Source organism: Pseudorca crassidens, chromosome 2 (genome assembly GCF_039906515.1).
Source record: "Pseudorca crassidens isolate mPseCra1 chromosome 2, mPseCra1.hap1, whole genome shotgun sequence".
NCBI lineage: Eukaryota > Metazoa > Chordata > Mammalia > Artiodactyla > Delphinidae > Pseudorca > Pseudorca crassidens.
The window spans coordinates 75872358-75896717 of record NC_090297.1 but is presented as its reverse complement, the minus strand read 5'-3'; the positions used below and the strand labels follow the sequence as shown (position 1 = coordinate 75896717).

General features: G+C 38.4%; 2 protein-coding genes across 5 annotated transcripts in view; both read right to left on the bottom strand.

Annotated features, from left to right (window-relative positions):
- The window catches only part of SH3GLB1 (SH3 domain containing GRB2 like, endophilin B1), a 34175-nt gene extending 31757 nt beyond the window's left edge, over window positions 1-2418 (bottom strand). For all 4 annotated transcript variants that reach the window (XM_067726783.1, XM_067726784.1, XM_067726785.1 and 1 more), the window contains exon 1: window positions 2283-2418. In XM_067726783.1, the coding sequence (XP_067582884.1) occupies window positions 2283-2354 (72 nt within the window). In that variant the 5' untranslated portion in view covers window positions 2355-2418. The remainder of the gene's footprint in view (window positions 1-2282) is intronic.
- Window positions 2389-24360, bottom strand: part of LOC137208962 (calcium-activated chloride channel regulator 1-like) — a 73961-nt gene continuing 51989 nt past the window's right edge. Inside the window, 2 exon segments of the mRNA XM_067709916.1 lie at window positions 2389-2677; window positions 2969-3098. Of these exon segments, the coding sequence (XP_067566017.1) occupies window positions 2389-2677; window positions 2969-3098 (419 nt within the window).

Here is a 24360-nt window from a genome sequence, read left to right as displayed (position 1 = left end):
ACCTTCTGCCAATGCTGTTTCAACTACCCATCTTTATTTCTTCTAAAATATTTTAAAGCAATTCTCAGACATGATATAGTTTATACATAAATATTTCAAAATGTACCTCTAACAGATACAGATGTAATATAAAAAGTCACATTAAAGAGCCTGTTCATCCTGAAATTTTTCCCTTCTTAGTAAATGGCTCAAGCCAAAACCTCACAGTCATCCTTGACTCATCTTTCTCTCATACTCCAGAGCCAATATGACATGCAATACTGGTTAGATTCTGAACCTCCCCTGCTATGCTATCATTATTTAAGTCATAACACCTTTTGCCTGTCCTATGGCCACAGCTCCCTAACTGGTCTCCCTAGCACCCCCGTAACCTCAGATTCTGCACTTGTTGCCTCTGCCTGAAATGCTTTCCCTCCAAAAAAAAACTGGGAACTGTCACTTCCTTGAGGTCTTTTCGAATTTGATCCTATTAGAAAGGCTTGCCCTTACCATCATGTCTATACAACATGGCAACAACCATCACCCCTGCCCTTAACCTATCCCCTTTGGCCATCTTCTCCATCACCACCTGATGTATTTCCTATTTTGTCTTATCCTGTTAGATTGTAAGCTTCAGGAGGGCACTGTGTTGATTTTATTCACTTTTGTATCACTTTGTATCACTAGTGTCCAAAATTGTAGTGACACACAGACATGGAGTAGGCACTTAAGTATTTAAGACTGAAAATTATTTGATAACTAACAGATTATAATTTTAAAACTTTTTCCTACAGAATTTGAAACAATAATTGAAATTCATTTGGGAGGTACATCTTGAGAGCTCTGTCTCAAGATTTTTTAAATCAAGTCTATCAATTATTTAAATCAATTTGTAATATATGTGTCCTATTTAAGCAGTGCGGATTATGCACCTTGAAAACATATCTAGATGTTTGTATGTATGTATGTATTTATTTTTATTTATTTACTTATGGCCCCGCGGCGTGGCATGCGGGATCTTAGTTCCCCCACCAGGGATCTAACCCCAGCAGTGCAAGCCAGGAGTCTTAACCACTGGACCACCAGGTAAGTCCCTCTAGCTGTATTTAAAAGAGTGGCATTACTTAGTGTCAAATCTGCATTCAGCATCTAGAATCACATGGAATCAGCACTAAAACAACACCAAAGCTCACGATATAGGCAGTCATTATCTTGCTCTAGTTCTAAGATTCTTTGCCAAAAATAGTGCAATGTAAGATCAATCAACTATGCCAATAAAACCGGGGTAAAGGAGATAAGGAAAGCAGTGATGCAATACAAATGATTTATTTCAGTATCAATTTGGTATGTTATATTAGAAAACTATTTTTGTTTTCTCTTTACAAAAGAGAATGTTGTTGCTACTATGTCTATGTCATCAACTTAAACACCAGACTGTTTACAACCCATGTTGTGGTGAAATTTACATCTGTTCGTAGATTTAACTGAGTTGGCATAATGTGGGTGATGACTGTAGAAAACTGTCCAAGTTCCCTAGTACTGACACTTCCTTGATTTCTGAATACCGCGAGACGGTCAACTTTTCCCCTTCAAGTGTATTTGAAAAATGTCCCTGTGACTATAAGCACAACATGAATCTTCCCTTTCTCTCGCACTGCTCTACTGTCAGTGCTTCCCATTTCGAAAATGAGTGGGAACCCCCCTAACTCAGTGGCCCTGGCAAAGTCTGGACGCCAACTGGGGATCTCCATTTCTCCCGCGGACTGCCAAGTCCAGGGACCGGACGGGGTGAGAGAGGACTGCAGGGAACTGTGCTGGCAGCTCTCTGGATTGAGGGGCAAGGAAAGGAAACTTCCTTCTTGGACTCGGCGAGGAGAGTGAGAAAGACGAAATGAAAGGGTGGGGGTGGTTCAAGAACGGTCTCTGTTACGCCGCGGACTCGCAAGGCCTCCGCCAGCCCCGGGAGGGAGGTCACACGAGCACCGGCGTCGTGAGGTCAGAAAGGCGGGTGGTGCTGTGCCTCGGCCCGAAGCCAAAATCAAGGCGACCTCCACAGGAGGGAGGAAGCTCCGGGCCCCGTCCCCACTCCGCCTCGCTTCCCCGGGAGCGGCGGCTGGGCAGGAGCGGGGAGGAAAACGGCCGCCGGGCCCAGAGGGGCACCAGGCCGCGCCCATCACCCGGGCCTCCGGCCACAGCAGGCCCGCCGGGCGCTCGGCGAAGCCCGGTGCGGAGGGCGCGGCCGCCTCGGGCGAACCGTCCCTGGCCCCTTCGGGAGTCGCCACCCCTTCTTCCCGCCGCGGTACCTGAACTGCACGACTGAGGAAGGTGCCCGCGTCGGCCGCCAGCTTCTTCACGTTGAAGTCCATGATGTTCATTCTGGGAGGAAGCCGGGCGGAGCTGCCGGCTGACCTAGCGGGGAGGCTGAGGCGCCGCGGCCGGGCTGGGGCGCCGGGCGAGTGGCGGGGTCAGACGTGGTAGGTGGAGGGAGGCGGCGCCAGTCCCGCCGCCGCAGCTGTCGTTTCCGTGAAGGGGGAGAGAGAGGGTGGGGCGAGGGGAGAAAACTAGCGCCTCGGAGCCGGCCGCGAGCCCATGCGGCGGCGGCGGCGGCGGCGGCCGAGACACAGGGCCTGTCCTACCGGGAGTGCTGCCACTAACGTCGGCAGGGCCCGCGGTGGGCTTGCAGAGGACTACCGGGCAACTCGGCCGTGAAAGTCCGGGTCCCGAACGGAGAAAAAGAGCGCGGGCCGCGGGGCGGAGCCTTTGTAGAGGTTATCGCGGGAACAGCGACCCCTTCAGGATCGCCGCGGGGCGCGCCGGGAGCTTGGCCAGTTCCGCCTCGGGGAGGGTCGTATTCGTTGTCAGGTGCGCGCCGCTGGGCGGCTGAGGCGCTGCGGTTTGCAATTAAGCCCCTGAGAACCAAGAGCAGAGGCAACCCAAATCCCCCCTTTTTGTTTTAAGTGAAAATGTGGAAGTTGTAGCATAAAATTACAGTATCTGTGAAATTAGAACCAGCAGCTCCCTGTCATCTTGTAGCACCCGCGCCCCGCTGGTCCCTGACGCCTGGATGGCACTTGGCGAACGTTTGCAGTATAGGGTCGAATTTAATGTCCCCACCGAGCCTGTTGTTCATTCATTCAGCATTATTGAGTATCTGCCGTGTACCAGGATTGAATCATGTGCTGGAGATACCACGCTGAACAAGACTGTCCCTGCCCTCAGGAAGCTCTCAGTTCGGTTACTTGACAACCTTCAGAGACACCCTCTTCCCCCTGCTCCAGTTTTGTTTCTATTTGCTGCCACAAGGATTTTGTGACTGCCTAACGTGCTGGATTACAAGAGCAACACTAGGTGCATACTTGGTGCGAAATACGGTGCCCAGGACACCAAGTGCCGGGTGGAGAACGTATAAGATGGTGAGTGAGATAGAATAACCCTTAACTATTCAGCGAGGCGAATTTTAATAACTAATGAAAATATGATGTGAATTTTAATAACTAATGAGAATATGATGTGAAATCTGTTCAAAACCCGGTAATTCCAAATGGCTTCTAAAGCAGTCTTCAGGATACAGCCTATGCTTGAACTAATTTAAAACAGGTGCAAGAACGGAGGGAGAGACATTAGTATTTCAAGAGTAAAAAAAAGCTCTATGTATTTTTTGTCTCTGTGCCTTTGTGTTACCATAGGACTGGAAAAATGCAGGCCCGGCAGGCAATGAAATGAGCTCACATTCATGCTTCAGTGTTGTACTGAAACAGCGGTCACAGCAGTAGGAGCTATGTTAAAGGCACAAAGATTAGTTCCTAAGGGTATTATAAGGAACAGCAGATAACATAAATATTTGTGTTCTTTGTGGTGGTGACAAAAGAAGCAACCATTTCTTTCTAAGGTAACTACGAAAGAAAGAGTCGACTCCATCTTTCTTCTCGTTTTTCCAGAAATATGGAAAAGGAAATATGTAATCAGGAATTTGTTCTTTACTGTCCATTTTAGATTTTTATGTGGAAAACATTTTATCTCCAGATGTCTGTCTTCACAAGTATATTTGTCATAATCTATGTCTGTTTCTACGAAAGGAACACAACAGTGCCTTCACCATTAGAGGAAAAAACTCTGGATCCTCTTCCTCAAACTTGTAGATCTCCTGACTTGAAAAAAAATCTTCACTTGTTCCTGTTGAGCCCTCTATAGCTATAATACTGATTCTTTCGTTTCACTGACAAATTCATAAGACTAGTGTGTTGTCTCTATTTCCTTACCATCTTAGAATTTCCTGCCTAGTTCCATGCAGTTGATTTCCACTTCTGTAACTATACCTAAACAGCATTCCTGAGGTTGCCAGTTATCTTCCTGATAAATCAAACGGCCTTTTCTCAGACTTCCACAGTGACTCTACCCAGCTCCTTCCCACAACACACCTCTTTCCAGGGCCTTATTGTTTCCTGGTTTCCCTGCTACCTCCTGGACTTTCTCACTCTATTTTGCTGGCACTTCTGATGACTTTACTGTAAGTATTCCTTAAAGCTCAATGTTTAGTACTTATTTATTGTTGTTGTTTTCTTTGATTAGTTTCTTAATTGAAACTTCAGTTATACTACTTCATTCTTTCATTCATTCATTTAGTAAATATTTTTTGAACATCTGTGTGCCACATGGCTTTGTTCTTATGACTAGGAATATAGCAGGCAACAAGACAGACAGCGCTTGCTCTCATGGGAGTTTATAACTAATCCCGTAAAACAGAAATTGAATAAGTAGTCATAAGTATGATAAAATGCCTAGGGGAGTTCAGAGTGCTCTTAAATGTTCACCTCCAGCCTGTACCTAGTAACCTGAATTTTAATTTGGAGGCTTGGTCTTTCTGTAAGTGTTCCAGATCACCTTTTAAGGCTTTCTTTTTCTGTCCGCCATACTAACTTCTTATTCCAATAGTTCAAGGTATTAGGAAAGCAGTCTTTTAAAGTTCATATAAAGTGCTGAATATCTGAAATTATCCCCGAAGTTTTTAGCTTAAAAAATAAACAAAAATTTTAGTAGTATATATTTTAATGGGTTTTTTTTGTAGTGGCTGACAAAGTGTTCATTACCTTATGTTTAGACCAATGACATCGAAAGTGGAGGTATGTATACTTCATGGGTGTGCAAGATGATGCACTGGGGCACATAAAGATATATTAGAAGTTTGGCTTGCGTTTACTTTTATCTAATAAATAGAAAAATTTGTTTCATTAATTTTTTAAAAATACGGATTGACACTGGTCTCCCCACCTTGTGTTTATCAGATAGACACACATCACAAACAAACAGTAAATGAAGTATCCTAAGGGAAGAGTTGGAATTCCACAACTTGGAAGAGTTGAAATTAGTACTTTACTTTGATTATGTGCTTCAGCATATGGTTACATAATACATTGTGACTGGTTCCATGTCTTTGTAGATTACATTATCTATCTAGCTTTAACTGAATAAAACTTCACAGTAATGGACAGGTAGCCTAAAGAGTTTTCCCCAAATAAATCATCATTAAAAGTGTTGATACAAGCATAAGCAAACAAGAAATGCCAGAATCAATACTTCTACTTGCTGCATTTATCAGGAAGATTGTTGAAATATGGATTAAAAGATGATAATACTTGGTTCCAGCTTTCAGGGAACTCAGAATCTATTAGGGGAAACAAACTTGTAAAGCAGTGTGTGAACAGTACCTGTAAAAGCTTGTTTAAGATTGGGCAAGGGTGAGAAAGTGTAGAGGAGGTGGGTATTAAGTTACCAGAATAGGGGAGGTGATAATTAGGACTTCTTGAGCTGACTTTTTTTTTAAAACATCTTTATTGGAGTATAATTACTTTACAATGGTGTGTTAGTTTCTGCTTTATAACAAAGTGAATCAGTTATACATATGTCCCATATCTCTTCCCTCTTGCGTCTCCCTCCCTCCCACCCTCCCTATCCCACCCCTCTAGGTGGTCACAAAGGACCGAGCTGATCTCCCTGTCTTGAGCTGGCTTTTGATGGAGTTCATCTGGCAGATTGAGGCATGAGGGTGGGGAGAGATGATCACATTTTCAACTTAGAAATATCAGGTTTTGGGCAGTGTGGATAATGGGTTGGAGAGGGGCAAAGACAGGTAGCAAGAGTGATTAGTTATCTATTGCCATACTCACCCTGTACTCTGCTATCTTTAAATCTTGGATTTGGAAACTTAGTTTTGACCAAAATTCCCCCTCCTTCGATCTCTGACTTCTTTACTCATTTGAGTGTGTTCTCATCATCATCAAGGCCTGCAATCCCATGCGTTGTTTTTATTTGTCCTATTTTTAACTTTCACCAGCACTCTCAGTTCCCTTTATCCTTCTGACCTATCAATCTACCTTCCTGGTTGAATGTTTTCTCTGTGCGTACTCTCAAACTGCCAAGCATCATTAGGGAGAGTTGTACAAACTTGTAGATGGATGCTTGTACCAATGCATGATTGCTAACTTCCACTGAACCTTTACAACTACCTAAAATGCTTCTGCTTCTTCCTAATTAACTCTTTTTCACACACTCTGCAGAGCCTACTGCAAAATTTTGCCTCTCTCCTAAGATACCTGCCTTATTCTCATATACTCTTATTTTTAGCCTTTGATACTTTTTCTCTGCAGAGAAACTATGAATCATCAAGCTATATGGAGGGAGCTCCTTCAATAAAATTCTCTTATTTCTACCTCTTATCCTTCTCCACACTCCTCCCCCAAATACTGCCAAATATTTCAAAGGAAGTGTCCTAGGTGTTCTCTTCTGATTTGAGCTACTGCTTTCTTAATCTTGGCTGCATATTGCATATTGGCATCACCTGGAGAGTTTAAGCATCCACTGATGCCTAGATCACAACCCCAGCACCGGGCATTGGGGTGCTCAGAAGCTCCCACAGGTGATTCTAATGTGTGGCCAAGGTTGAGAATGTAAGTATCATCCTCTGAGAACTTGGTCTTCCAGTCTCTACCCTCTGCCTACAGATACATTACATTTCTCATCTTCTGGGCAGCAACCATTTCTTGTTCATTTTTATATTTTTATGGTCTACGTTCCTGGCAACATAGTGGATTCTCAAATACTCTTGTTAAGTGAATAAAGTAATCAAATAAAGCTGCATACAGTTCTTTTGTGACTCCTCCTCCCCAACCTAAATTTCCAACTACAGATTCAGTATTTCCAGTGCTGAGCCTGTTGTAGTTTACTCTTTCTGAAAGTTACTTTTCTTTTTGGGTTTCCTATAACTTTAAGTTGAATTATATGCACCAAGTCACCTAAGCTAGAAATCTGATCCCCTTTGATTATTTCCTCTTATTTCCCATGTCTCATTGATCGAGTCCTGGCAGTTTTTTTCCTCTGAACAGTTTCTTGTCTTTATCCTCTTTTTTAAAAAATTGAGGTATAATTGACATTTAACATTATATTAGTTTTAAGTGTACGATGTAAAGATTTGCTGTTTGTATACATGTGAAATGATCACCACGATTATTCTAGTTAACATTAGTCACCTTACGTAGTTAAAAAAATTTTTTTTCTTGTGATGAGAACTTCTAAGATCTACTCTCTTAGCAACTTTCAAATATTGAATACAGCATTAGTAACTATAGTCACCAGACTGTATATTACATCCCCAGGACGTGTTTATTTTATCACTGAAGGTTTATATATTTTGACTCCCGTCACCTATTTCTTCTTGTCTCTTTCCCCCTCTGGCAACCACCAATCAGTTCTTTGTATCTATGAGCTAGTTTCTTTTGTTTTTATTTCTGTTTAGATTCCACATATAAGTGAGATCATATACTATTTGTCTTTGTCTGACTTACTTCACTTAGCATAATACCCTCAAGATCCATCCATGTTGTTGGAAATGGCAAGATTTCATTCTTTTTATGGCTACATAATAGTCCATTGTGTATATATACCACATTTTCTTTATCCTTTCGTCCATTGATGGACACTTAGGTTGTTTCTATATCTTGGCTATGGTAAATAATGCCGTAATGAACATGGGGGTGCAGATATCTTTTTGAGTTAGTGTTTTTGTTTTCTTCGGATAAATACTGAGAGGTGGAATTGCTAGGTCATATGGTAATTCTATTTTTATTTTTTTGAGGAATTTCCTTACTGCTTTCCATAGTGACTGCACCAATTTACATTCCTACTAACAGTGCATGTCCCTTTTTTCCACATCCTCACCAATACCTGCTATTTGTTGTCTTTTTGATAATAGCCATTCTGACATGTGTGAGGTAATATTTCACTGTGATTTTGATTTGAATTTCCCTGATGATTAGTGATATTGAGCATCTTTTCATGTACCTGATGGCCATCTTTATGTCTTCTTTGGAAAAATGTCTATTCAGATCTTCAGCCCATTTAAAAAAATTGGATTTTCTTTTTTTTTTTGCTGTTGAGTAGTATGAATTCTTTATATATTTCAGATATTAACCCCTCATCAGATATATTACTTGAAAGTATTTTCTCCCACTCAGTAGGTTGCCTTTTCACGTTGTTGGTGTGGTGGTTTCCTTTGCTGTGCAAATGATTTTTAGTTTTATGTAGTTCCACTTGTTTATTTTTGCTTTTGTTGCTTTTGCTTTTGGTGTCAGATTAAAAAAAAAATCTCTGGGTATATGCCCAGTAGTGGGATTGCTGGGTCGTATGGTAGTTCTATTTTTAGTTTTTTATGGAGCCTCCATACTGTTCTCCATAGTGGCTGTATCAGTTTACATTCCCACCAACAGTGCAAGAGGCTTCCCTTTTCTCCACACCCCCTCCAGCATTTATTGTTTGTAGATTTTTTGATGATTCAAAGAGTCATGTGCCACAATGTTCATTGAAGCTCTATTTACAATAGCCAGGACATGGAAGCAACCTAAGTGTCCATTGACAGATGAATGGATAAAGAAGATGTGGCACATATATACAATGGAATATTACTCAGCCATAAAAAGAAATTAAATTGAGTTATCTGTAGTGAGGTGGATGGACCTAGAGACTGTCATAGAATGAAGTAAGTCAGAAAGAGAAAAACAAATACTGTATGCTACACATATATATGGAATCTAAAAAAAAGAAGATTCTGGAGAACCTAGGGGCAAGACAGGAGTAAAGACACAGATGTAGAGAATGGACTTGAGGACACGGGGAGGGGAAAGGGTAAGCCGGGATGAAGTGAGAGAGTGGCATGGACATATATACACTACCAAATGTAAAATAGATAGCTAGTGGGAAGCAGCCGCATAGCACAGGGAGATCAGCTCAGTGCTTTGTGTCCACCTAGAGGGGTGGGATAGGAAGGGTGGGAGGGAGACACAAGAGGGAGGAGATATGGGGATATATGTATATGTACAGCTGATTATAAAGCAGAAACTAGCACACCATTGTAAAGCAATTATACTCCAATAAAGATGTTAAAAATAACATTTAAAAAATTAAAAAATTAAAAAAAATTTAAAAATCTCCAAGACTTACCTCAAAGAACTTACCACCTATGTGTTCTTGTTGGAGTTTTATGATTTCAGGCCTTATGTTCAAGTCTTTAATAGATTTTGAGTAAATTTTTGTATGTAGTATAAGATAATGGTCCAATTTCATTCTTTTGCATGTGACTGTCCAATTTTCCCATTACCATTTATCGAAAGAGACCATCTTTTCTCCATTGTATATTCTTGCTTCCTTTGTCATAAATTGACCATATAAATGTAGATTTATTTCTGGGTGGTCTGTTCTGTTTTATTGATCTATGTGTCTGTTTTTATGCCAATACTACACTTAAAAAATTATTTTAGCCCTATAATAATATAGTTTCAAATCAGGGAGCATGATGCCTCTAGCTTTGTTCTTCTTTCTCAAGATTGCTTTGGTGTTCAGGGTCTTTTATGGTTCCATACAAATTTTAGGATTGTTTGTTTTATTTATGTGAAAAATGTCATTGGAGTTTTGATAGGGATTGTGTTGAATCTGTAGATTGCTTTGGGTAGAATGGACATTTTAATGATATTCATTCTTCCAATTCATGAGCATGACATATCTTTCCATTTATTTGTTCCTTCAATTTTTTCCACTAATGTTTTGTATAATGTTAAATATACAGGTCTTTCACCTCCTTGATTAAATTTGTTCCTAGGAATTTTATTATTTTCAATGCTTTCTTCATTTCTCTTTCTGATAGTTCATTATTACTGCATATAAACAAAACAGATTTTTGTATATTGATTTTGTATCATGCAACTTTACTGACTTTATTAGTTCTAACAATTTGTTTTGGTGGAGTCTTTAGGGTTTTCCGTATCATGTGATCTGCAAATAGTGATAGTTTCCTTCTTCCTTTCTAACTTGGATGCCTTTTATTTCTCTCTTCTTGCCAAATTTCTCTGGCTAGGACTTCTAATACTATGTTGAATAAAGTGGAAAGAGTTGGCATCCTTGTCTTGTTCCTGATCTTAAGGGAAATGCTTTTAGCTTTTCATCTTTGAGTATGATGTTAGCTGTGGGCTTCTCATATATGGCCTTTGTTGTGTTGAGGTTTTTTTAAATCAGAAATGGGTGTTGGGTATTGTCAGATGCTTTCTCTGCATCTGTTGAGATGATCATATGATTTTTATCCTTCGTTTTGTTAATGTGGTATATCACGTTGATTGATTTGTGGATATTGAACCATCCTTGCATCCCTGAATAAATCCCACTTGGTCATGGTATATGATCTTTTTAATATATTGTTGAACTCAGTTTGCTAAGATTATATTGAGGATTTTTGCATCTATGTTCACTAGGTATATTGGCTTCTAATTTTCTTTTCTTGTGGTATCCTTGTTGCGAGGTTTTTGATTACTGATTCAATCTCCTTCTAGTAATTAGTCAGTTCAGATTTTCTGTTTCTTCCTGATTCAGTATTGGTAGGTTGCATGTTTCTAGGAATGTGTCCATTTCTTCTAGGTTGTCAAATTTGTTGGCTTATAATTGTTCATAGTGCTCTTTTATGATCCTGTGTATTTCTGTGATATCAATTTTAATAGCTCTTCTTTCATTTCTGATTTTTTTATTGAGTCCTCTCTTTTGCTTGGTGAGTCTAGCTAAAGGTTTGTGAATTTTATCTTTTCAAAGAACCAACTCTTAGGTTCATTGATCTTTTCTATTGTCTTTTTAATCTCTATTTTATTTATTTCTGCTCTAATGTTTGTATTTCTTTCTTTTTACTAACTTTGTGCTTCATTTGTTCTTCTTTTTCTGGTTCCTTTAAGTGTAAAGACGGAGTGTTTATTTGAGATTTTTCTTGTTCTTGAGATAGGCCTGTATCACTATGAACTTACTTCTTAGAACTGCTTTTGCTGCATCCCATAGATTTTGGAATGCTATATTTCTATTTTCATTTGTCTCAAGGTATTTTTAATTTTCCCTTTGATTTCTTTGTTGACCCATTTGTTGTTCAGTAGCATGTTGTTTAATCTCCACATATTTGTGATTTTCTAGTTTTCTTCTTGTAATTAATTTCTAGTATATTATTGTGGTTGGAAAAGATGCTTGATATGATTTCAATCTTAAGTTTAAGATTTGTTTTGTGCTCTAACATATGATCTATCATGGAGAATCTTCCATGTGCACTTGAGAAGAATGTGTATTGTTTCAGGGTAGAATGTTCTGTATGTCTATTATGTACATCTGATCTAACATGTTATTTAAGGCTGATGTTTTTTAATTTTCAGTCTGGATGATCTATCCATTCATGTAAATGGGGTATTAAAGTCCCCTACCATTGTACTGCAGTCTATTTCTCTCTTTAGGTCTATTAATATTTGTTTTATATATTTAGGTGCTCCTACGTTGGGTGCATAAATGTTGACAAATGTTGTATCTTCTTTTTGGATTGACTTCTTTATCATTATGTAATGCTCTTTGTCTCTTATTATAGTCTTTGTTTTAAAGTCTATTTTGTCTAATATAAGTATGCTACTCTTTCTTTGGTTTTAATTTTCATAGAATATCTTTTTTCATCTTTTCATTTTCAGGCTGTGTGTGTCCTGACATCTGAAGTGAGTCTATTGTAGGCAGCATGTATGGGTCTTGTTTTTTTTTTTAACCCATTTATCCACTCTATGTCTTTTGACTGGAGAATTAAGTAATTTACATTTAAAGAAATTATTGAAAGTTATGTACTTATTGCCATTTTGTTAATTGTTTTCTGGTTGTTTTGTACTTCCTCTCTGTTCCTTTCTTCTTTGCTCTCTTCTTTTGTGGTTTGATGAGTTTTTAGTGGTATACCTATATTTCTTTCTCTATCTCTTTTGTGTATCTACTATATGATTGTGCTTTGTGGTTATCGTGAGGCTTACATATAACAACTTATAAGTCTTTCTTAAGTCAGTAACTTAAATTTGATTGCATCTAAAGTTCTCCATTTTTACTCTACTATTTCCCCATTTTATGTTTTTTTTAATTTTAAACATTTTATTATGAAAATTTCAATCACACACATACTTAGTGAGAACAGTATAATAAATTCCCATATTCCATCACCCAGTGTCAATAATTATCATTTTAACAATCTTTCAACTTTTTTCAAAAATAAGAACTACTTGAGTCATATCTTACAGATATCCTATTCAGTTCCTTGCCTAGTCATTTCTATTCATTATAGACTTTAAGACACCTCATTGTTAATTTCAAAAGATTTTCTTATCTCTTACTTCCCTGAGAAGATAGGCTATTCAGTTTGAGATCTGCCATTTTCCCTTCTCTACACTTCAAAATATCTCAGAATTCTGTTCTTCTTTTTTCTCTATAATTTTAAAAATTTTATTTATTTCTTTATGCAGCAGGTTCTTATTAGTCATCAATTTTATACACATCAGTATATATATGTCAATCCCAATCACCCAATTCATCACACCACCCCCCTCACCGCCCCGCTGCCTTCCCCCCTTGGTGTCCTTATGTTTGTTCTCTGCATTTGTGTCTCAATTTCTGCCCTGCAGACCGGTTCATCTGTACCATTTTTCTAGGTTCCACATACATGTGTTAATATGCGATATGTGTTTTTATCTTTCTGACTTACTTCGCTCTGTATGACAGTCTCTAGATCCATCCATGTCTGAAAAAATGACCCAGTTTTGTTCCTTCTTATGGCTGAGTAATATTCCATTGTATATATGTACCACATCTTCTTTATCCATTCATCTGTTGATGGGCATTCAGGTTGCTTCCATGACCTGGCTATTGTAAATAGTGCTGCAATGAACATTGGGGTGCATGTGTCTTTTTGAATTATGATTTTCTCGGGGTATATGCCCAGTAGTGGGATTGCTGGGTCATATGGTAATTCTATTTTTAGTTTTTTAAGGAACCTCCATACTGTTCTCCATAGTGGCTGTATCAATTTACAGTCCCACCAACACTGCAAGAGGGTTCCCTTTTTTCCACACCCTCTCCAGCATTTGTTGTTTGTAGATATTCTGGTGATGCCCATACTAACTGCTGTGAGGTGATACCTCATAGTTTTGATTTGCATTTCTCTAATAATTAGTGATGTTGAGCAACTTTTCATGTGCTTCTTGGCCATCTGTATGTTTTCTTTGGAGAAATGTCTATTTAGGTCTTCTGCCCATTTTTGGATTGGGTTGTTTGTTTTTTTAATATTGAGCTGCCTGAGCTGTTTATATACTTTGGAGATTAATCCTTTGTCCATGGATTCATTTGCAAATATTTTCTCCTATTCTGAGTGTAGTCTTTTCATCTTGTTTATGGTTTCCTTTGTTGTGCAAAAGTTTTGAAGTTTCATTAGGTCCCATTTGTTTATTTTTGTTTTTATTTCCATTACTCTAGGAAGTGGATCAAAAAAGATCTTGCTGTGATATATGTCAAAGAGTGTTCTTTCTATGTTTTCCTCTAAGAGTTTTATAGTGTCTGGTCTTACATTTAGATGTCTAATTCATTTTGAGTTTATTTATGTGTATGGTGTTAGGGAGTGTTCTAATTTCATTCTTCTACATATAGCTGTCCAGTTTTCCCAGCACCACTTACTGAAGAGACTGTCTTTTCTCCATTGTATATCCTTGCATCCTTTGTCATAGATTAGTTGACCGTAGGTGCGTGGGTTTATCTCTGGGCTTTCTATCCTGTTCCATTGATGTATATTTCTGTTTTTGTGCCAGTACCTTATTGTCTTAATTACTGTAGCTTTGTGGTATAGTCTGAAGTCAGGGAGTCTGATTCCTCCAGCTCTGCTGTTTTCCCTCAAGACTGCTTTGGCTATTCAAGGTCTTTTTTGTCTCCATACAAATTTTAAGATTTGTTGTTCTACCTCTGTAAAAAATGCCATTGGTAATTTGATAGGGATTGCATTGAATCTGTAGATTGCTTTGGGTAGTATAGTCATTTCCACAATATTGATTCTTCCAATCCCTGGTATGTCTCTCCATCTGTTGGTATCATCTTTCATTTCTTTCATCAGTGTCTTATAGTTTTCTGCATACAGGCCTATTGTCTCCCTAGGTAGGTTTATTCCTAGGTATTTTATTCTTTTTGTTGCAACTGTAAATGGGAGTGTTTCCTTAATTTCTCTTTCAGATTTTTCATCATTAGTGTATAGGAATGCAAGAGATTTCTGTGTGTTAATTTTATATCCTGCAACTTTACCAAATTCGTTGATTAGCTCTAGAAGTTTTCTGGTGGCATCTTTAGGATTCTTTATGTATAGTATCCTGTCATCTGCAAACAGTGACAGCTTTACTTCTTCTTTTCCAATTTGTATTCCTTTTATTTCTTTCTCTTCTCTGATTGCCATGTCTAGGACTTCCAAAACTATGTTGAATAATAGTGGTGAGAGTGGGCATCCTTGTCTTGTTCCTGATCTTAGAGGAAATGCTTTCAGTTTTTCACCACTGAGAATGATGTTTGCTGTGGGTTTGTCATATAAGGCCTTTATTATGTTGAGGTAGGTTCCCTCTATCTCCACTTTCTAGAGAGTTTTTATCATAAATCGGTGTTGAATTTTGTCAAAAGCTTTTTCTGCATCTGTTGAGATGATCATATGGTTTTTATTCTTCAATTTGTTAATATGGTGTATCACATTGATTGATTTGCATATTTTGAAGAATCCTTGCATAGCTGGGATAAATCCCATTTGATCATGGTGTATGATCCTTTTAATGTGTTGCTGGATTCTGTTTGCTAGTATTTTGTTGAGGATTTTTGAATCTATATTCATCAGTGATATTGGTCTGTAATTTTCTTTTTTTGTAGTATCTTTGTGTGGTTTTGGTATCAGGGGATGGTGGCCTCATAGAATGAGTTTGGGAGTGTTCCTTCCTCTGCAATTTTTGGGAAGACTTTGAGAAACATGGGTGTTAGCTCTTCTCTAAATATTTGATAGAATTCACTTGTGAAGCCATCTAGTCCTGGACTTTTGTGTGTTGGAAGAGTTTTAATCATAGTTTCAACTTCATTACTTGTGATTGCTCTATTCATATTTTCTGTTTCTTCCTGGTTCAGTCTTGGAAGGTTATACGTTTCTAAGAATTTTTCCATTTCTTCCAGGTTGTCCATTTAATTGGCATAGAGTTGCTGGTAGTAGTCTCTTAGGAGGCTTTGTATCTCTGCGGTGTCTGTTGTAATTTCTTTTTCTTTTCTAATTTTATTGATTTGAGTCCTCTCCCTCTTTTTCTTGATGAGTCTGGCTAATGGTTTATCAATTTTGTTTATCTTCTCAAAGAGCCAGCTTTTAGTTTTATTGATCTTTGGTATTGTTTTCTTTGTTTCTATTTCATTTATTTCTGCTCTGATCTTTATGATTTCTTTTCTTCTAATAACTTTGGGTTTTGTTTGTGCTTCCTCCTCTAGTTCCTTTAGGTGTAACGTTAGATTGTTTATTTGAGATTTTTCTTGTTTCTTGAGGTAGGCTTGTATAGCTATAAACTTCCCTCTTAGAACTGCTTTTGCTGCATCCCGTAGGTTTTGGATCATCGTGTTTTCATTGTCATTTGTCTCTAGGTATTTTTTGATTTCCTCTTTGAATTCTTCAGTGATCTCTTGGTTATTTAGTAACGTATTGTTTAGCCTCCATGTGTTTGTGTATTGTATGTTTTTTTCCCTGTAATTTATTTGTAATCTCATAGGGTTGTGGTCAGAAAAGATGCTTGATATGATTTCAAGTTTCTTAAATTTATTGAGGCTTGATTTGTGGCCCAAGATGTGGTCTGTCCGGGAGAATGTTCCATGTACACTTGAGAAGAAAGTATAAAATGCTGTTTTTGGATGGAATGTCCTATAAATATCAATTAAATCTATCTGGTCTATTGTGTCATTTAAACCTTCTGTTTCCTTATTTATTTTCACTTTGGATGATCTGTCCATTGGTGTAAGTGAGGTGTTAAAGTCCCCCACTATTTTTGTGTTACTGTCGATTTCCTCCTTTATAGATGTTAGCAGTTGCCTTAGGTATTGAGGTGCTCCTATGTTGGGTGCATATATATTTATAATTGTTATATCTTCTTTTTGGATTGATACCTTGATCATTACGTCGTGTCCTTTCTTGTCTCTTGTAACAATATTTATTTTAAAGTCTATTTTATCTGATATGAGTATTGCTACTTCAGCTTTCTTTTGATTTCCATTTGCATGGAGTATCTTTTTCCATCCCCTGACTTTCAGTCTGTATGTGTCCCTAGGTCTAAAGTGGGGTCTCTTGTAGACAGCATATATAAGGGTCTTGTTTTTGTATCCAGTCAGCAAGCCTGTGTCCTTTGGGTGGAGCATTTAATCCATTCACGTTTAAGGTAATTATCGATATGTATGTTCCTATTACCATTTTCTTAATTGTTTTGTGTTTGCTTGTGTAGGCCCTTTTCTTCTCTTGTGTTTCCCACTTAGAGAAATTCCTTTGCATTTGTTCTAGAGCTGGTTCGGTGGTGCTGAATTCTCTTAGCTTTTGCTTCTCTGTAAAACTTTTTATTTCTCCATCGAATTTGAATGGGATCCTTGCTGGGTAGAGTAATCTTGGTTGTAGGTTGTTCCCTTTCATCACTTTAAGTATATCATGCCACTCCCTTCTGGCATGTACAGTTTCTACTGAGAAATCAGCTGTTAACCTTATGGGAGTTCCCTTGTATGTTATTTTTCGTTTTTCCCTTGCTGCTTTCAATAATTTTTCTTTGTCTTTAATTTTTGCTAATTTGATTACTATGAGTTTCGGCATGTTTCTTCTTGGGTTTAATCCTATATAGGACTCTCTGCACTTCCTGGAGTTGGGTGGCTATTTCCTTTCCCCTGTTAAGGAAGTTTTCGAGTATAATCTCTGGAAATATTTTCTCAGGTGCTTTCTCTGTCTCTTCTCCTTCTGGGACCCCTATAATGCGAATGTTGTTATGTTTCATGTTGTCCCAGAGGTCTCTTAGGCTGTCTTCATTTCTTTTCATTCTTTTTTCTTTATTCTGTTCTGTAGCAGTGAATTCCACCCTTCTGTCTTCCAGGTCACTTATCCATTCTTCTGCCTCAGTTATTCTGCTATTGATTCCTTCTAGTATAGTTTTCATTTCAGTTATTGTATTGTTCATCTCTGTTTGTTTGTTCTTTAATTCTTCAAGGTCTTTGTTAAACATTTCTTGCATTTTCTCGATCTTTGCCTCCATTCTTTTTCCAAGGTCCTGGATCATCTTCACTGTCATTATACTGAATTCTTTTTCTGGAAGGTTTCCTATCTCCACTTCATTTAGTTGTTTTTCTGGGGTTTTATCTTGTTCCTTCATCTGGTACATAGCCCTCTGCCTTTTCATCTTGTCTGACTTTCTGTGTATGTGGTTTTTGTTCCACAGGCTGCCGGATTGTAGTTCTTCTTGCTTCTGCTGTCTGCCCTCTGGTGGATCTAAGGGGCTTGTGCAAGTTTCATGATGGGAGGGGCTGGTGGTGGGTAGAGCTGGCTGTTGCTCTAGTGGGCAGAGCTTAGTAAAACTTTAATCAGCTTGACTGCTGATGGGTGGGACTGGGTTCCCTCCTTGTTGGTTGTTTGGCCTGAGGCAACCCAACACTGCAGCCTACCAAGGCTCTTTGGTGGGGCTAATGATGGACTCTGGGAGGGCTCGCGCCAAGGAGTACTTCCCAGAACTTCTGCTGCCAATGTCCTTGTCCTCACGGTGAGCCTCAGCCGCCCCCCACCTCTGCAGGAGACCCTCCAACACTAGCAAGTAGGTCTGATTCAGTCTCCCCTGGGGTCATTGCTCCTTCCCCTGTGTCCTGATGCGCACACTACTTTGTGTGTGCCCTCCAAGGGTGGAGTCTCTGTTTCCCCGAGTTCTGTCAAAGTCCTGCAATCAAATCCTGCTAGCCTTCAAAGTCTGATTCTCTAGGAATTCCTCCTCCTGTTGCCGGACCCCGAGGTTCGGAAGCCTGACGTGGGGCTCAGAACCTTCACTCCAGTGGGTAGACTTCTGTGGTATAAGTGTTCTCCAGTTTGTGAGTCATGCATCCAGCAGTTATGGGATTTGACTTTACTGTGATTGTGCCCCTCCTACCATCTCATTGTGGCTTCTCCTTTGTCTTTGGATGTGGGGAATCTTTTTTGGTGAGTTCTAGTGTCTTCCTTTCGGTGACTGGTCAGCAGTTAGTTGTGATTCTGGTGTTCTCACAAGAAGGTGTGAGAGAACATCCTTCCCCATTTTATGTTTTGGATGTCAAATTTCCATCTTTTTATTTTGTGTCTCCCTTAACTAATTATTTTAGTTATAGTTACTTTTCTTTTACTACTTTTGTCTTTTAATCTTCATACTAGCTTTATAAATAATTAATCCACTACTTTACTGTGTATTTACCTTTCTATTGAGATTTATTCTTTCATGTTTTCATGTTACTAATTAGTACCCTTTGTTTTCAGCTTAAAAAGGTCCCTTTAACCTTTCATGTGAATTGCATTTAGTGATGATAGACTTTTTTAGCTTTCCCTTGTCTGATAAACTCTTTCTCTCTCCTTATCAATTATCATTCTGAATGATAATTTAGCTGGGTAGAGTATTCTTTTTTTTTTTTTCGGTAGGAGGGCCTCTCACTGTTGTGGCCTCTGCCGTTGTGGAGCACAGGCTCTGGACGGGCAAGTTCAGCGGCCATGGCTCACGGGCCCAGCCGCTCCGCGGCATGTGGGATCTGTCCACACCGGGTCATGAACCTGTGTCCCCTGCATCAGCAGGCAGACTCTCAACCACTGTGCAACCAGGGAAGCCCTGAGTAGAGTATTCTTGGTTGTTAGTTTTTCCTTTCAGCACTTTGAATGTATTATGCCACCCCGTTTGGCCTGCATAGTTTATACTGAAAAGTTTAATACTGCTCATAGTCTTATGGGGGTTGCCTTGTGGGTAACAAGTTATTTTTGTACTGCTGTTTTTAAGATTCTCTCCTTGTCTTTAACTTTTAACATTTTAATTATAATGCCCCTTTGTGTGGGTCTCTTTGGGTTCATCTTATTTGGAACTCTCTGGGTTTCCTAGGGCTGGATATCTGGTTCCTTCCCCAGGTTATGGAAGTTTTCAGTCATTATTTCTTCCAATAATTTTTTCTGCCCTTTTCTCTCTTCTTCTTCTTTTGGAACCCCTATGTGAGTGTTTATCTGCTTGATGTTGTCCCATAAGTTTCTTAAGCTATCTTCACCTTTATTCATTCTTTTTTCTTTCTTTTTATATTTTAACATTTTTATTGGAGTATAATTGCTTTACAATGTTGTGTAAGTTTCTGCTGTATAACAAAGTAAATAAGTTACATGTATACATATATCCCCATATTTCCTCCCTCCTGTGCTTCACTCCCACCCTCCCTATCCCACCCCTCTAGGTGGTCACAAAGCACCAAGCTGATCTCCCTGTGCTATGCAGCTGCTTCCTACTAGCTATCTATTTTACATTTGGTAGTGTATATATGTCAATGCCACTCTCTCACTTCATCCCAGCTTACCCTTCCACCCCCTATGTCCTCAACTCCATTCTCTATTTCTGCATCTTTATTCCTGTCCTACCCCTAAGTTCATCAGAGCCTTTTTTTTTTAGATTCCATATATATGTGTTAGCATATGGTATTTGTTTTTCTCTTTCTGATTTACTTCACTGTGTATGACAGATTGTAGGTCCATCCACTTCACTATAAATAACTCAATTTCGTTTCTTTTTATTGCCAAGTAATATTCCATTGTATATATGTGCCACATCTTTATGCATTCATCTGTTGATGGACACTTAGGTTGCTTCCATGACCTGGCTATTGTAAATAGAGCTGCAGTGAACATTGTGGTATATGACTCTTTTTGAATTATGGTTTTCTCAGGGTATATGCCCAGTAGTGCGATTGCTGGGTTGTATGGTAGTTAAATTTTTAGTTTTTTAAGGAACCTCCATACTGTTTTCCATAGTGGCAGTATCAATTTGCATTCCCAGCAACAGTGCAAGGGGGTTCCTTTTTCTCCACACCCTCTCCAGCACTTATTGTTTGTAGATTTTTTGATGATGGCCATTCTGACCAGTGTGAGGTGATATCTCATTGTAGTTTTGATTTGCATTTCTCTAATGATTAGTGATGTTGAGCATCCTTTCACGTGTTTGTTGGCAATCTGTATATCTTCTTTGGAGAAATGTCTGTTTAGGTCTTCTGCCCATTTTTGGATGGGCAATATAGTCACTTTGCTTTTTTGATACTGTGCTGTATAAGCTGCTTTTATTTTTTGGAGATTAATCCTTTGTCAGTTGCTTCATTTGCAAATATTTTCTCCCATTCTGTGGGTTGTCTTTTCGTCTTTTTTATGGTTTCCTTTGCTGTGCAAAGGCTTTTAAGTTTCATTAGGTCCCATTTGTTTGTTTTTGTTTTTATTTCCATTACTCTAGGAGGTGGATCAAAAAAGATCTTGCTGTGATTTATGTCAAACAGTGTTCTGCCTATGTTTTCCTCTAAGAGTTTTATAGTGTCTGGCCTTACATTTAGGTCTTGAATCCATTTTGAGCTTATTTTTGTGTATGGTGTTAGGGAGTGTTCTAATTTCATTCTTTTACATGTAGCTGTCCAGTTGTCCCAACACCACTTATTAAAGAGGCTGTCTTTTCTCCATTGTACATTCTTGCCTCCTTTATCAAAGATAAGGTGACCATATATGCGTGGGTTTATCTCTGGGCTTTCTATCCTGTTCCATTGATATATTTCTGTTTTTGTGCCAGTACCATACTGTCTTGATTACTGTAGCTTTGTAGTATAGTCTGAAGTCTGGGAGCCTGCTTCCTCCAGGTCCGTTTTTCTTTCTCAAGATTGCTTTGGCTATTCAGGGTATTTTGTGTTTCCATACAAATTGTGAAATTTTTTGTTCTAGTTCTGTGAAAAATGCCAGGGCAGTTTGATAGCGACTGCTTTGAACTGTAGATTGCTTTGGGTAATATAGTCACTTTCACAATGTTGCTTCTTCTAGTCCAGGAACATGGTATATCTCTCCATCTGTTTGTCTCGTCTTTAATTTCTTTTATCAGTGTCTTATAGTTTTCTGCATACAGGTCTTTTGTCTCCTTAGTTAGGTTTACTGCTAGGTATTTTTTTTTTTTTGCGGTACGCTGGCCTCTCACTGTTGTGGCCTCTCCCATTGCGGAGCACAGGCTCCGGACGGGCAGGATCAGCGGTCATGGCCCAGCTGCTCTGTGGCATGTGGGATCCTCCCAGACTGGGACAGGAACCCGTGTCCCCTGCATCGGCAGGTGGACTCTCAACCACTGCGCCACCAGGGAAGCCCTCTCCTAGGTATTTTATTCTTCTTGTTGCAATGGTAAATGGGAGTGTTTCCTTAATTTCTCTTACTGAGTTTTCATTGTTAGTGTATAGGAATGCAAGAGATTTCTGTACATTAATTTTGTATCCTGCTACTTTACCAGATTCATTGATTAGCTCTTGTAGTTTTCTGGTAGCATCTTTTGGATTCTCTATGTATACTATCATGTCATCTGCAGAGTGACAGTTTAATTTCTTCTTTTCAGATGTGGATTCCATTTGTTTCTTTTTCTTCTCTGATTGCTGTGGCTAAAACTTCCAAAACTATGTTGAATAATAGTGGTGAGAGTGGGAAACCTTGTCTTGTTCCTTATCTTAGAGGAAATGGTTTCAGTTTTTCGCCATTGAGAATAGTGTTGTCTGAGGTTTGTCACATTTGGGCTTTATTATGTCTCCACTTTCTGGAGAGTTTTTATCATAAATGGGTGTCGAATTTTGTCACAAGCTTTTTCTGCATCTATTGATATAATCATATGGTTTTTATTCTTCAATTTTTTAATATGGTGTATCACATTGATTGATTTTCATATATTGAAGAATCCCTTGCATTCCTGGGATAAACCCCACTTGATCATGGTATATGATCCTTTTAATGTGCTGTTGGATTCTGTTTTGTAGTATTTTGTTGAGGATTTTTGTATTTATGTTCATCAGTGATAATGGCCTGTAGTTTTCTGTTTTTGTGACATCTTTGTCTTGCTTTGGTATCATGGTGATGGTACTCTTGTAGAATGAGTTTGGGAGTGTTCCTCCCTCTGCTATATTTTGGAAGAGTTTGAGAGGATAGGTGTTAGCTCTTTACTAAATGTTTAATAGAATTCACCTGTAAAGCCATCTGGTCCTGGGCTTTTGTTTGTTGGAAGATTTTTAATCACAGTTTCAATTTCAGTGCTTGTGATTGCTCTGTTCATATTTTCTGTTTCTTCCTGTTTCAGTCTTGGAAGCTTATACATTTCTAAGAATTTGTCCATTTCTTCTAGGTTGTCCATTTTATTGGCGTATAGTTGCTTGTAGTAATCTCTCATGATCCTTCGTATTTCTGCAGTGTCAGTTTTACTTCTCCTTTTTCATTTTTAATTCTGTTTTTTGAGTCTTCTTTTTTTTCTTGATGAGTCTGACTAATGGTTTATGAATTTTGTTTATCTTCTCAAAGAATCAGCTTTTAGTTTTATTGGTCTTTGGTATTTTTCTCTTCATTTCTTTTTCCTTTGTTTCTGATCTGATCTTTATGATTTCTTTCCTTCTGTTAACTTTGGTGTTTTTTTAAATTTTTCTTTCTCTAATTGCTTTAGGTGTAAGGTTAAGTTGTTTATTTGAAATGTTTCTTGTTTCTTGATGTAGGAGTGTATTGCTATAAACTTCCTTCTTAGAACTCTTTTTGCTGCATCCCACAGGTTTTGGGTCGTCGTGTTTTCATTGTCATTTGTTTCTAGGAATTTTTTCATTTCCTCCCTGATTTCCACAGTGATCTCTTTGTTATTTAGTAACATATTGTTTAACCTCTGTGTTTGTGTATTTTACGTTTTTTTCCCTGTAATTCATTTCTAATCTCATAGCATTGTGGTCAGAAGAGATGCTTGATATGATTTCAATTTTCTTAAATTTACTGAGGCTTGATTTGTGACCCACAATATGATCTATCTTGGAGAATGTTCCTTTCACACTTGAGAAGAAAGTATAAAATGCTGTTTTTGGATGGAATGTCCTATAAATATCAATTAAATCTATCTGGTCTATTGTGTCATTTAAACCTTCTGTTTCCTTATTTATTTTCACTTTGGATGATCTGTCCATTGGTGTAAGTGAGGTGTTAAAGTCCACCACTATTATTGTGTTACTGTCGATTTCTTCTTTTATAGCTGTTAGCAGTTGCCTTATGTATTGAGGTGCTCCTATGTTGGGTGCATATATATTTATAATTGTTATATCTTCTTCTTGGATTGATCCCTTTATCATTATGTCATGTCCTTTCTTGTTTCTTGTAACATTCTTTATTTTAAAGTCTATTTTATCTGATACGAGTATTGCTACTCCAGCTTTCCTTTGATTTCCATTTGCAAGGAATATCTTTTTCCATCCCCTCACTTTCAGTCTGTATCTGTCCCTAGGTCTGAAGTGGGTCTCTTGTAGACAGCATATATATGGGTCTTGTTTTTGTATCCATTCAACCAGTCTGTGCCTTTTGTTTGGAGCATTTAATCCATTTACTTTCAGGTAGTTATCCATATGTATATTCCTATGACCATTTTCTTAATCGTTTTGGGTTTTTTATGGTAGGTCTTTTCCTTCTCTTGTGTTTCCTGCCTAGAGAAGTTCCTTTCCTTTAGCATTTGCTGTAAAGCTGGTTTGGTGGTGCTGAACTCTCTTAGCTTTTGCTTGTCTGTAAAGGTTTTAATTTCTCTGTCGAATCTGAATGAGATCCTTGCTGGGTAGAGTAATCTTAGTTGTAGGATTTTCCCTTTCATCACTTTAAATATGTCCTGCCACTCCCTTCTGGCTTGCAGAGTTTTTGCTGAAAGATCAGCTGTTAACCTTATGGGGATTCCTTTGTATGTTATTTGTTTTTTTTCCCCTTGGTACTTTTATATTTTTTCT